This window comes from Larus michahellis, chromosome 8, assembly GCF_964199755.1.
Source record: "Larus michahellis chromosome 8, bLarMic1.1, whole genome shotgun sequence".
In the NCBI taxonomy this organism is placed as follows: Eukaryota; Metazoa; Chordata; class Aves; order Charadriiformes; family Laridae; genus Larus; species Larus michahellis.
In genome coordinates, this window is record NC_133903.1 from 3,579,020 (window position 1) to 3,591,578 (window position 12,559).

General features: G+C 45.1%; 1 protein-coding gene across 2 annotated transcripts; it reads left to right on the forward strand.

Moving 5' to 3' along the window:
• Nucleotides 1–11: 11 nt before the first annotated feature.
• Nucleotides 12–9,618, forward strand: BRAT1 (BRCA1 associated ATM activator 1). 2 transcript variants are annotated; one of them, XM_074597453.1, is made up of 13 exons: nucleotides 12–496; nucleotides 825–979; nucleotides 1,744–1,891; nucleotides 2,808–3,180; nucleotides 3,276–3,395; nucleotides 4,532–4,623; nucleotides 4,881–4,999; nucleotides 5,500–5,686; nucleotides 6,076–6,149; nucleotides 6,735–6,837; nucleotides 7,121–7,219; nucleotides 8,242–8,420; nucleotides 8,640–9,618. In XM_074597453.1, the coding sequence occupies exons 1-13, from the start codon at nucleotides 319–321 to the stop codon at nucleotides 9,369–9,371; spliced, it is 2,559 nt and encodes an 852-aa protein (XP_074453554.1). In that variant the 5' UTR covers nucleotides 12–318; the 3' UTR covers nucleotides 9,372–9,618. The 2 variants fall into 2 exon arrangements, with proteins under 2 accessions (XP_074453554.1, XP_074453555.1); XM_074597454.1 differs by having other exon boundaries at nucleotides 468–704.
• Nucleotides 9,619–12,559: the final 2,941 nt, after the last annotated feature.

A 12,559-nucleotide genomic window follows, 5' to 3' on the forward strand; every position in this document is an offset into this window, starting at 1 on the left:
TGCGCAGAGGGACGGGGGCAGGCGGGAGAGACCGCGCCGGCAGCGGTTCCGCCGTCGCCCGCGGGCACAGCCGGGCGGGCCTCGGCCTTGCCGCGGAGCGCGAGTGCCGCCAAGCGGCCCCAAGAGGCAGGGAACCCCGGCGGGCCGCGGAGGAGCGGGGCCAGCTCTGCTCCGCCACCCCGCCGGCCTCCGGGCCACGCCCCCGCTTTTGCGACACTCACTTTGCGGCCGCGGCCGGTAGGGAGGGTTTGTACCGGTCCCGTGGACGGTCCGTTCCCGTGGACGGTCCGTTCCCGGTCCGTCCCCCCCTCCCCGGCCATGGACGCCCAGAAGGCGTGGTTCATCGCCCGGGCCCGCCGCCGCTTCGCCATGACCCGCGAGTGCGCCCTCCTGCTGCCCGGCGTCTGCGCCGCATTGGCCGACCCGCGGCAGCCCGGCTCCGACGACACCTGCCTGGAGAAGCTGCTGGACTGGTTCCGGAGCATGACGGAGTTCGGTGAGCGCCCGCCGCTTGCAGGGCCCACCTCGACCCCGATGACCGGCGGGGGCTTGTCCGCGGTGGGGGGAGGCCTCCCTCAGAGGTGCTCGGTGACACCTAAACACGCTCTTCGGTACTTGAGGCCTGTACGTGGGCCTCAGGTGAACCCGCATTCCTCCCTGTCAGTCGTAAGGGGTTACACTGAGCGCAGGCAATCACCTTAGAGGTACGGGAGAGTGTCGTGGGTTAGGCTGGACTGGCCACTGAATGAACGACAGATGCCCTCTGAGTCCTGGCACTGACCCTCTGTTTTCTGGCCTCTCCTCGTGCAACACCTGGTCTCTAGATCCTTCCGTGAGCCTGGTGCAGGACAACCCCTGTCTGACAGAGTTCATCACCTCCATCCTGGCGCTGCCAGAGCCCAATCCGAGCATCCTCTCCTTTACTCTGCGCTTAGCTGGGATACTTGCCTCTTCCGAAAACCGCTTCCAACACTTGCAGGTGAGTCGGCTACCCAGGTAGGTGTCTGTTTCCTCCTTCTATGTGGAGGACACCTGAAAATGTATGTATTCTGCTTATAAATTTTCTGGCATACATTGAACAACTCAGCAAACACTGATATGGTAACGAAGACCTACAATCATACCATTCCTTTTCGCTTCTCATGTAAAGCTGGTGTCTTCTTCTATCTTGCCACAGTAGTGCTATGAATGCTAATATGTAGTGCTTCTCGTTTTCTGTTCAAAACAGTGTATGGGATAACACTATCTCACAGCAGTCATTGCAAAATACTGTATCCCTGGACAGATTCTGTAGATTTAAACTGCACCAACAGATGTAGTTTTTCTTCCACAGTTGGCTGACAGGAAATCTCTGATTCCCCACGAAAATGAGGGAACTTTTTAAAGCTCTGCTTTCAACAATAGAATATGTTTATGGTACAAAACCCAAAAGGCTTAGAGGGAAGAGATGCATGCAACTGCATAAAAGCAGTCTAATGGAACTGATAACACACATAAGTTGTCCCTAGCATCTTGAAAACAAGCGGTTTTGGTTTTGAACACATCTATTCCTTAGTCCACGAAAGAGACAGATGTTGAGTTTAAGCATGGGATTCTGAAAAATTTCTATTTTAGTGATACTTTTAGCAAGAGGAGGTTTCACTACAGTATTGATACTCTTGATTTGGGTGCCAGAGCAGCCTCTCCGCTCCCCTTGGGCCCCTTTGCTTACCGTTTATTCTGTGTCTTCTCCTCTGACCTCAGCAGGAGAAGCTGTTGGTCAGGCTCTTTGGCACGGATGGGCCGCTGAGCAGCACAGTGTGGGAAGATGCATCTGTGCGAAGTGGCTGGGTGGAGGGTGTGCACAGCATGATGCATCACCAGCCTGCCCTCCACTTCCTCTGCAATGGTGGTGAGTACTTCTAGGACTGCAAACTCCCCAAATCCTCTGTGTCTCTTCCATTCCAGTCTGTTGCTCAGATGTCAAACGAGACAGGAGTTTTCATTTATTTAAAATGAAAATAAGACATTCGTCTAAAACACTGAAGTCATTGAAAGATGGTGGGGTTTTTGTTAAATTATCTGTGCCTTTAGTTTTCTTTTTTTTTTTCCCCAAACACTGAAGATGACACCCTTTTTAGAGGGGAGAGAGGCACATCTTATGAAACACACGATAAAAATAGCTTATCAAAAGCCTTCTGTATTCTTATTTGTAACTCTTACTAAAATATACGTTTCAGATATTTTAGTGCAGAAAAACTAAGCAGGGACTCATTGATCTCTTAATACTTGTACACATTGCAGTCCCATTGTTGTTATGTAGGTATGTAAATTCTGCTGTTAACTGCAACTTCAGATCCCATGTACAGAGGGGCCTAAAAGACTGGATTGATATTAACGTGCAGCATGCGCTGCTGTCTGCGTGTTGGAAAAGTAGTACTGTTGCTGCTGCTCATGTTTTTCCTCCTGGTTGTGTCCGGAGACGGTACAGTATCCTTCCATAAATAAATAGCGAGTGTGCTGTCAGCTCTCCTGATATTACTAATGTTATACTGAAATCCTACTCTGTTCCTGAGTTATTAAAACACCTGAGGATCTGAAAACAATTTGACTTTCTTTTGTTTGCTTTTTTATTTGTTTGTCATTAAGGACTGGCTGACTTTGAAATGCCATAGGGACTACAAAATAAAGTATAAAAAAAACAACCCCTTTTAAAGCTCTGTGATACCTGAATTAGAATAATACATGGCTGGAGTGCTACAAAGCTCCACCTCACAACAGGAAGGCTGTTGTTTTTTCCTCCAGTGACTTGTTTTGTTTTCACACAGGAGGCATAGATGTGATCTTCGCTCTGCAAGGGGATCCCAGCCTGTTTGTGGCTTCATCTGCCAGCCGGCTTCTGGTGCACATGCTTATTTTCTCTGTGGAGTCTGAAACAACTAAACCTTTCAGTGCAAAGGACTTTGACTGGCCAGTGTGTGCCCAAATGATTATAAAGCATATAGAAGATTCCCTTCAGTCCAGCTCTGCCTCTCACGTCGAGCAGTCATTAAAACTGTTAACTAGTTTGTTTAGCAGTTGTCATTCTAGGTGGACTGAAGTACTGTGGCTAGGAATAGCAAAGCAAATAGAATCCTTTTTGACGGACGAGACTGTTCAAGCACAGCGCATGCTGGCGAATCTTTTACTTAACATGGCATGGTAAAGATCTTCTGGGACCTTGGATCCAGCGCTGAGATGTATCTGTTTTCCACCATGTAATAGGGACATCCTACTTATACCTCTTTCTTTCTCAGGTCCCCTGTGTTTTGTGACAGCGAAGGCGGTTTATGGGCATTAGTGACTTCTGCTCTGGAACACTTGACCCCAGTACAAGTGGGTCCTTTGGCAGTTGGAATTCTGAGGCTCTACAAATGGTAGGACTTACTGCAATGAAATTTTTGCATTCTGCAAGTGTTTCTATACTAATATGTCTGGTATCTTTCCAAGAACTGTTTTTTTTGTCACTGCATTTTCCACTACGTTCCTTAGTATGTAAGACTGGTTGGCAAGAACTGTGCCAGTAGCTAACAAAGTTCAAGAATAATACTGTTTCAAAGAGAGATAAAAGAAAGGAGCCAATATCATGTTTATATGTGTATACCTGCATCTTACCTAGAGCCAGACAATTTCAGTAAGGAACAGCAAACTCCTTTATACTGCCAAGGTAGATCACAATTTGACTGGCTGTCAAATCCAGTAGTCCCTGTTCATTTTTCTCTTTCACAAAAAAACAGTGACTAGTTTAGAGCTTTTACTGATGCCCAGCAGAAGTGTGCATCTGGAGACTCTGTTGACATTTGTAGAACAACTTAGGTTAGAAGGAACCCGTAGAAGCCAGCTAGTTCAACCTCTTGCTCAGTGCAGGGCTGACTTCAAAGATAGATCAGGTTGCTCAGGTCCTTCACCATTCAAGTTTCAAATATCCCCAAGGATGAGCATTCCACAGGTTCTCTGGGCAACTTGTTCCAGTGCTTAACCACTTCCATTTCACGATGAAAAGTATTTTCTGTATATCCAGTTGGAATCTACACTGTTGCAATTTAAGGCCGTTGCCTTGTTGTGCCCCTCTGAGAGGTCTGCTGCCTGCATCTTCCCTGTAACTCCCCCTTAGGTAGTGAAAAAGCATCAAGAAATCATCAGATGTTAAATGAATACAGCACAGATGGATACTGATTTACAGGCTAAGTAATGCCTCAGCCTTGAGATATAAGGACACTGTTTTGTTGACAAGAAACGCCTCTCTCTAAACCCCCTTCTTACACAGAATCCCACTCTCTGCATAGCTTGATAAGGCTGCTTATAAATTCCAGAGCCGTTTCTCCTCTGTTTTCAGTTAGCCAGGGAAGCTTGGAAGAAGACTTGAATTGTGATAATACTTTCATTGCTCTATCGTTGCTGGCTTGTTTAAAAGCCTGCATGAAAAACATTATTCTGGTCAGCATTTAGGGGCAGATGTTTGGGAAGGAATTGAAGTGTTCTTGTTTTGGTAACTGCTGTTTCCTCCTTGAAGCCCACAAGATGTGAGGATTCAGGCACTGACTGTTCTACTTCAGCCAATGGACTGTATTTTGAGAGCAGCCTCCCAGCCCCTGGAATATGCAGGTACAGTTGTGATAGAAAAGTTAGAGACTAGTCTGCTTGCCAGTGTTTTAAGTGTCTGGTGCAGACAAAATTGGAGGAGGAAGAGTAGAAGTAGTCAAGGACAGTAGCAGTGTTTGTGGTGAAGTGCAGCACCCTACTGACAGTTGCATTTGAAGGGATATTCATACTACCTCACCTGCATATCTTGATTAACTTTAAAAGTGGCAGTCTTTTGTATTCACCGACAACCTGAGCTCTTCCCTCCTTTGGTCCTGTAGGTTTGCTGGATGAGTCTGTTAGTGATCCCGCCACTGTTGAAAGTCTTCTGTCCTCCAAGTCATCTTGTGCTAGTCTCCTGTGTCAGACCCTCGCTCATCTGGAGGAGCTGCTGTCTCTGGTAACGTTCAGACGAGGAAAAAAGCCTGGGGATCAAACTGGTCCTTGAAAGACGGTGTTAAGATTTGTTGTAGACTTTTGCAGTAAAGCTTAACAAAACGTGGAGAGGAATGGACAGTGAGGACTTCCATACGTTAAAGAGATCTAGCACAGTAGGCTCCAAACAGGATAGCAGAGGAATATCGAGGCTTGTAAAGAGGGACTGCACTTAGTTTTAAATCCATCTTCACAAGCTTTGTTACCATACCTGACTTCTACTGCAATTATTGATCTGGTGAAAAAGCATAAACTGAACTGCTTTCCCAAGCAGTAAGAAGAATCTTCTTCCATCTGTGCAGTAGTTCTTGGGAGAGAGGAAGATGTTTGTAGTTATTAGCATTGGAGTACCTTAAGAACACGCTAGAAATTGCAGTTTCTGCTGCCTCCTGAGCAAAAACTCCTGCTCTACATGTACACTTGAGACATCTGGTGGAACCCTTTTTCTTTTTCCCCTTTCATTAGGTTTATTTGCGCGTGGATTTACCCTATACATCTTTGCTACGCTCTCTCATGACAATATTACAATTCTGTAATGGCTTCCTGAGTCCAGCTTCTCCTCTGGGAAGCACAATAAGCCGAATCTTGATCAATTGCTTCAGAGTACAGAGGTCAGCTCTTGATGTCCTAGCAGCACTCTCAGAGCGAAAAGGTGGGTTAATCTTTGCACTTCAAATTTTTTTAATTTTGGAAATACTTGACTATTCTGTAGTTGCAGAATTTTTCATCCCCCTTCACTGACCTTTCTGAATGAAGACTACCATTTCCATTTCTGAAACTTGTTCATTTTTTCCCATTCTTCCTACTGTCTTGGCTAACCTTACTTTCTGTTGATGAGCTAGGGCAGGTAATGCTGCAGTTAAGAAGGTTTTAGTGGTTGTGAGAAACTGGATGTTTCTCCTTTACTCTGAGGACTGTACTTGCTTTCTTCTCCAAAAGAGTTTTACAATCCTGTGTCTTTCTGTATTTCAGCAGCTGAATCGTGATTCAGCTGCTCCTTCTCCCAGTATTGGTCCTTGAGTTCTGTTTTCTGTGTTTCAGGCTGTGACGCACTTATAGGAAGTCTATTTGATGTCCTTCTGGCATACCTGGAGAGTCCAAACACCACCCCTACTGTGAGTATAGATCTAAGGAGAGATCCAAGTCTGTTAGCTTGCCCCAGTGGGATGTAGTTCTGAGAAATTGTCTGACGGTAGTTATTTCTTAGCACAGTTTGTATTAGAATATGTAGGAGATGTGTCTTCATTCTGGGTGGTTTGCAGGAAATAGCTAAAACTCTGAGTAAATAAACAATACATTCAGTTTTCTTGAAAGGACAGGAGCCATCGTGTCCAAGAATAGCACCAACATACTCAACTTGATGTGGCCTTTAAGTATTGAATTCTGTGCATTAATGGTTTTTCTTTTCTTGCTTTGGAATTTTTTTTTTTTTTCCCTCAAATGACTGATGACAACTGCAAATCAAAAGCTGGAAGTACTAGAACTTTGTAATATGAAGCTAAGAACAGTCAATTTCCAGAATCTTTAGAAGTGTTATGTAAGCACCATTTATTTGTGGCTTACTTCTTAATAAGGAAGGACACGTACTTGTTTACTCTGAGAATTTCTCTATAAGTTTGAGGTTAAAACAAATTTTATCTAGCAGAAAGGCAACAATGCCTCCTCCTATAGTAAAGTAAATCTGCTTTATATTGCTTCAGGTTCTAAAGAAAACATTTCAAGCAACATCCAAGTGGTTGGTGCGCTTGCATGAACTGTCCTGCTCCACCAGTCAGTGGCAACAAACTGAGAAGATTTTGGCAGGTAACGAAGCTATTCAAGTTGGGACAAACAGCAGTTAGTTGCATACGTGAAATCTGCTCTTGCCTACCTTTCCTGCTCAAAGCACTTAGGATTCATTTGTCCACAATTATGTTGAATTTAGATTTAGCTGCCCAAATAGTGCTTTGAAGACCTCTGGGAGAAGTACGCGGCAGCAGCAAAAGGGATTGCAGCAGATAAAATGATAGAGAGGTTGTACAGCGATTGCTTCAGTAAGGCTTGTTGCTTTTCATGTCTGTTCACGCTTGTCACTTGGCTTTTACAGATGTGTTTCTGGTGCTGCAGAAGCGTTTGTGCAGTCCTTGCTGGGAAGTAAGAGATTCTTCTCTGGAGTTCCTCACTGTCCTGATTAAATGCTTGAGAGGTAGGTGCAGAGATTTAACGGTTCAGATTGGAGGAGTATTTCTTTTGATGTTATGAAAATCAGTCAGGCTTGTGAAGCATCCTCTGACCTATAACTGGAGGAGTAAGAAAAGAAAGAAGCGTCAAGATTTTTCACTCCTAGATCACAATCAAAATCTGACAAAAAGATTAATAAACTACTTTTCTGTTGAACTCAGATTACTGCGTGCTCCTTAATGGCAGCTGTGGGACGTTAAACTGAGGGATGTTGAGACAGTCATATATGTTGAGACATGTATGTGAAGGCAGGTGACAATGCTTAATGGCCCATAATACTTTCCCTTTTTTGAGTTTGCTCTGCAGTGGAGTCTGCCTGGTTTCACTCAGCAGGCTGGGGGCTGGGATTTAGGAGGCTAAAAGCCTAGATCTGCTTTGCAGGCTTTGGATTAATTACCGATTTTCCACTTTACTGGTAGCTCAGGCTTTGCAGCAGGTAGCACTAAGGCAATGTTAATTCTCCTACAGTAGCTCTGCGATGTTGGATGTTGTCGACTACTGTTGTCCCCAGGTCACAAAGGAAGTATCCAGCACGCTCAGCTGCATTAGCAGTTTACCCTGCAGCCCCTCTCCGTGCTGCAGTTGCATTCTTTTTCTTTGCCACATGCCTTAACAACAAGAAAGGAAGACTATTTTTTCCTCCTTTAAGCAAAGGCATAAGTTTGATGAGGCTGAAACCATGTCCTCGCTTGCCCGGAGAAAGTTTTTCTTGCTGCTAGAACAACTGTAAATGGATTTTTCCAAGTTCCAGTGTCTAGCAGGGCGTGACTGAAAGTCACCAAGGTGCTGGAAAATGGGGAGCCTGACACAGAGGATCTGTGCTCTCGTGAGCAGCTGCCTGGTCTTTGCAGTGGCTCAGCTCACTGGCAGCTGTCCCTGCAGTCAGCGGGCATCCTTGTATGACGCAAAGAACTGTTTGCATTGGAAACAGCTTCATGCTCCGAGAGAATAAAGCCTCGCTTCTTTGGATTGCTGTCTTGTTTACAGACCAGGATGAGTTCAGGCAGTCTCTCCTGTCTTCGGAGGTGCCGAGTCTTACAGAAAACCTGCTTGAGGATCCAGAAAGCTACGTGCGAGCGAGTGCTGTGACTGCTGTGGGACACTTGGCCTTCATTACTTTCTTTGCTCCAGAGTTGCCTGTCATAGGGAATCAGTATAATAAAGAGGTACGATGACTTTGTGTAGCCCGCTGCAGAATCAAGCAGAACTACCCATCGGTTTTCTGCTGTACTGTTTATAACTTTCTTCGCAAGTTATCTGCAGTCTCGTGCAGGCAGATTTCACGATCAGTAACAAAGAGACTAGATTTTTTTATTTGTGCTGTTCTTGTTTCTTTGCATGTTCCTCCCCTCATTGTGCTTTCTCTTTGTCTTTTTTACATTTAGAACACTGTAGCAAAACTTCAGGAAATCTTGTCAAAGGACCCAGAGGGCTTTCCCAGGAGGGCTGTGATCAGCATGTTCACCAAGTGGCTGAGACAAGGCTGCACAGGTCGGATGGAAGATACAGAGCAGTTTGTCTCTAGAGTGATCCAAACTGTGGAGCATGACTTAGACTGGGAAGTCAGACTTGGTGGTTTGGAACTGGTTGAAGTTTTCTGTAGTCAGACAATTTGCCAACTTGGCCTTCCTAGATGCTCATCTGTTCCTGTCTTGTCTGCAGTCGCTAGTTCCATTCATCAGAATAGGTCGCTGCAGATATTTTGCAGAGCAAAACTGTTCAGCTTTTTGTTTCGGTCTTTGTGTGACTGTGACAAACCAGTAGGTCAGAGAGCCTGTGATATACTCTTTGCCTTAAGAGGTAATTTCTATCCAACTGGTACCCCGAGGGATTCACAAGAGACCGGAGAGTTACCTGCAGGACATGGCATTGCCTGGTTACAAAGGACACTAAGGCAGGGTTCTCTGGCCCAGAACTTCCCCACAGGTGGTGGTAATGGGGTGGATTTTGAGGATCCGGAGAGCATGATGCTAGCTTTGGGTACAATAGACTTAGAAGAGCTCCACGATGAGCTCAACAGAAGTAGTGACCATGTGGAGAAGAGCCCTCAGTCCCTCTTACAGGACATCCTTGCTACTGTGGGGACCATAGAGGAGAATGAAGCTGACTGTTACTGAAGACACCTTTTGCTCTGATGGAGCAGTGCTTAGGCAGTTTCCTTCTCCAGTAGAATTTTTTGTTACCACTCCGGAAGCCTTCTTTTTATCCTCTCTCAAGAGAGTGTTATGCTGAATAGAGAAAAGGATGGTTTCATTAACTGTTAAAATAAGTCTTTGCTTTAAGACTGATGAATTTTTTCGTTAAAAAGTGTAGACTCCAATAAACTGCAATTTGTTTTTCAAAGTAAATACATTAAGAAATGCATTTGTTTGTTTTTTAAGTCCTGTGTCATTCAAGAAATACCAGACCATGCCTGCATGAGGAAACATTTTTAAAAAACAAAACGGTGACTGAAAACAAGTTGTTGCATGCTCCCTTTAGAGCCAGAGGGACACTTGTTTTGACTTTGCCCATAACTCCATTCTAAAAAACAGAGTTCCCTGTTGCATTTTGAGGTCTAGAGCAGGTGGTCACATTTAAGGAGTCAAAAGCTGATCATCTTTAACATTACAGACTTTCTTCTACAGATAATATACTATATCCCCTAATATATCTGTATCTCAGCAGTCACACTAAAAAATTGACTTTGTTTTTAATTGAAGCCAGAAGCAAGTCCGTTTTGCTGAATTTTTCAAGTGCTCCTATTCTCCATTCCTAAAGAACTAAGACAGCTTCTAACTAATAAGAGAAGCTGACACCTGCAGCTTTTTCATGATAAAAATAGATCTACTCTTAGTTTTGGTAACCAATTAGAAAACAGCAGCTATCGTGCGAATGGCAACCTGTTTTCTGAGAAAAAAATTGCCATTTAAAAAAAAAAAAAAAAACAACTCAGGGAAGACTGTAGTTTGCAACTTACTCCAGTGTCTTGCCATATGCTAAGAAACTTTCTGAAACTTGGGGGCGGGGAAGTACCTTTACCAGTAGGTGAATGGAGGCTGCATATTCCTTTCCAGCGCTGAGGTGTTACTTAGCATCCTTTATCCTCCAGCAGCCAGCATAGAGGATAACACTCATTTTGGGCTAACAGAGGCTACAGCATTTAACGTAGTAGAAAAGCTTCTGCCGTCTCCTCCTTCAATATTATCCCTGCAGCAGCGCAATGGGGTGAGATGTAGTTGGAATTCCTTGCTGTTGAGGTTGAGGAGTTACTCCATGCTTTTTAATGAAGTCAGCACGCTTACCTCTCGCTCTGCGCACAGCTTTATGTATGACAGAGCCCCTGGGTGTTGTCCCAGCAGCCGTCATTAGGAGAAAGTAGCTCTGCTTCTGATATACAATTCTACACCTGGCAAAAGACAGGAGATATTAAAAATCAGCCCTTTTCCTGCCACTGTGTTTTTCTCAGAAATTGAAAGGGCTAGTGGGAGAGAGGGGATTTGCTTTTAAAGCAGCCCAGATTGTTTGTGGAGTTTTAGCAATCCTGTCTGGCAAAGGGATTATAGTTCCAAAACGAGCATCACGTGTTGGCAATAGGTCAGATGTGCTCCAGGAAAGGAGACAGCAGGTTGCTGGGTAAACATTTTCCTCCCCTTCGTCACTGGAATTCTTCTGATTTCAGGGCTGTGCAGTTTAGGAGACTCCAAGGAATTAGTCAAATATCAGCAAATTGGAAAAGTAACTTATTACAGAAGGAAAACTCCACTGCTTATTACTGAGGTCCCTTGACTCCCAGACCTATTAGTTTTTGATGGAACTTTTTTTTTCTTTTTCTATCTGCTGGGGTAATGGTGACATTGTTACGTTTATATCATTTGCCTAATTGCAGTGCAAAGTCTTGTTTATACACAGGATGCTCATACCCTAAAAACCCGATGTACAACAAACTGGGAGCGCTCCTTGTTTTTAGCAGGGGAATTAAGGACTCCTCTCATCTTCAATTAAAAACAGGTCTTCACCTCCAGCAATTAGGTGACTCAGTGCTGATTTTGTACTTCTCTCTCTTACGAGCTCACTACATTGCCTTACTTTGCTGTCTCTGCTGCTCTAGTTACATTAGAGAGTCTTATTAACGCTGAGATTCTTGGACTGACATCCTGCACCTGATAATTGGGAGAAACGTGGAGAGTCGTGAACATCTGAGCAGTGTGAGGAACAAGTGCCAGGGAATAGAGAAATTATGGAGATGAAAGCAAAAGAAAAGTGTTTCTTTCCATAGAAAATGATGGCAGTGGGTCTTGCGAGATGAAAATTTAGCTACTGAATTAGTAAACACACCAACAGCTACTACCGTGAATCATCCCTCATGCTGGGAAGCCATATGCTTCCAGTTAAGAACTCACGTGCAAGCCCTACCCCACTTACTTACACTGCTAACTCATTTCCAACCCACTTCTTACCTACCAAAGCTTTTTTTTTTTGCACCTCCACAGGATCCTTATCCCAGCCACACAGCTGTCTGCTGGGCTAAGAGTTTACGCCGCGTGGTACGCCTTGCCAAGGAGCTGTGGTTGCGGTGCACCTCGGGGGAGGCTTTCTCTCTCGAGGAGACGGTCCTGAGAAGCAGACTTGTTACCCCCACGTGCACGCTGAGCGTTCACTTCAACAAGTGCTATTGCCACTTACCACTTCATAACGTCGTTATGTCACTTCACGACGCCACAACAGCGGTCCCTCCATAAGCTCTAGACGCCCAGCTCGCTCCTGTGGCACACTGAGGACTCCAACAGCACAGAGAAGGGGGTGGGCTGCCTGGGCTGCCTTTATGGGCAGAGGAGAAAGTTCAAAGCTGCCTTTTTGGGATGGATTTCTGTGGAAACTGCTGCTTTCACGCCGCCAGTGCTGTGGCTGCGTAGGGTTCCTGCAGGAGGCAGGCAGCACAGGGAGTTTTCTCCATGCACGCACACGCCAGCTGATTTCAGCAAAGGCTGTGGCCAGACGCGGGTCTCATTGAACGCAGAAGCACCAAGGCTCAGGTCTGTCATCCGCTTTAATGCGGGCAGCAGGCAGTAGCAATACAAGCGGTATCAACGCTGAACATCACAGATTAGAAAAAGGTACATTTCCGATGGCTGGTGCTGTGAGAGAAGATGATGACAAAGCTCATTTCAGCTCTTTATCTGCACAGGGGCAATGGAAGTTGTGTTGCCTGATCCGTACGCAGGTACGAAACGCCTAGAGTCGCTTTCAACACGTTTCAGCAAAGCTCTGAAGAAAGGCTTTATCCTTTAACTGCTCGGACTCACACAGACACAGGAGGGAATAA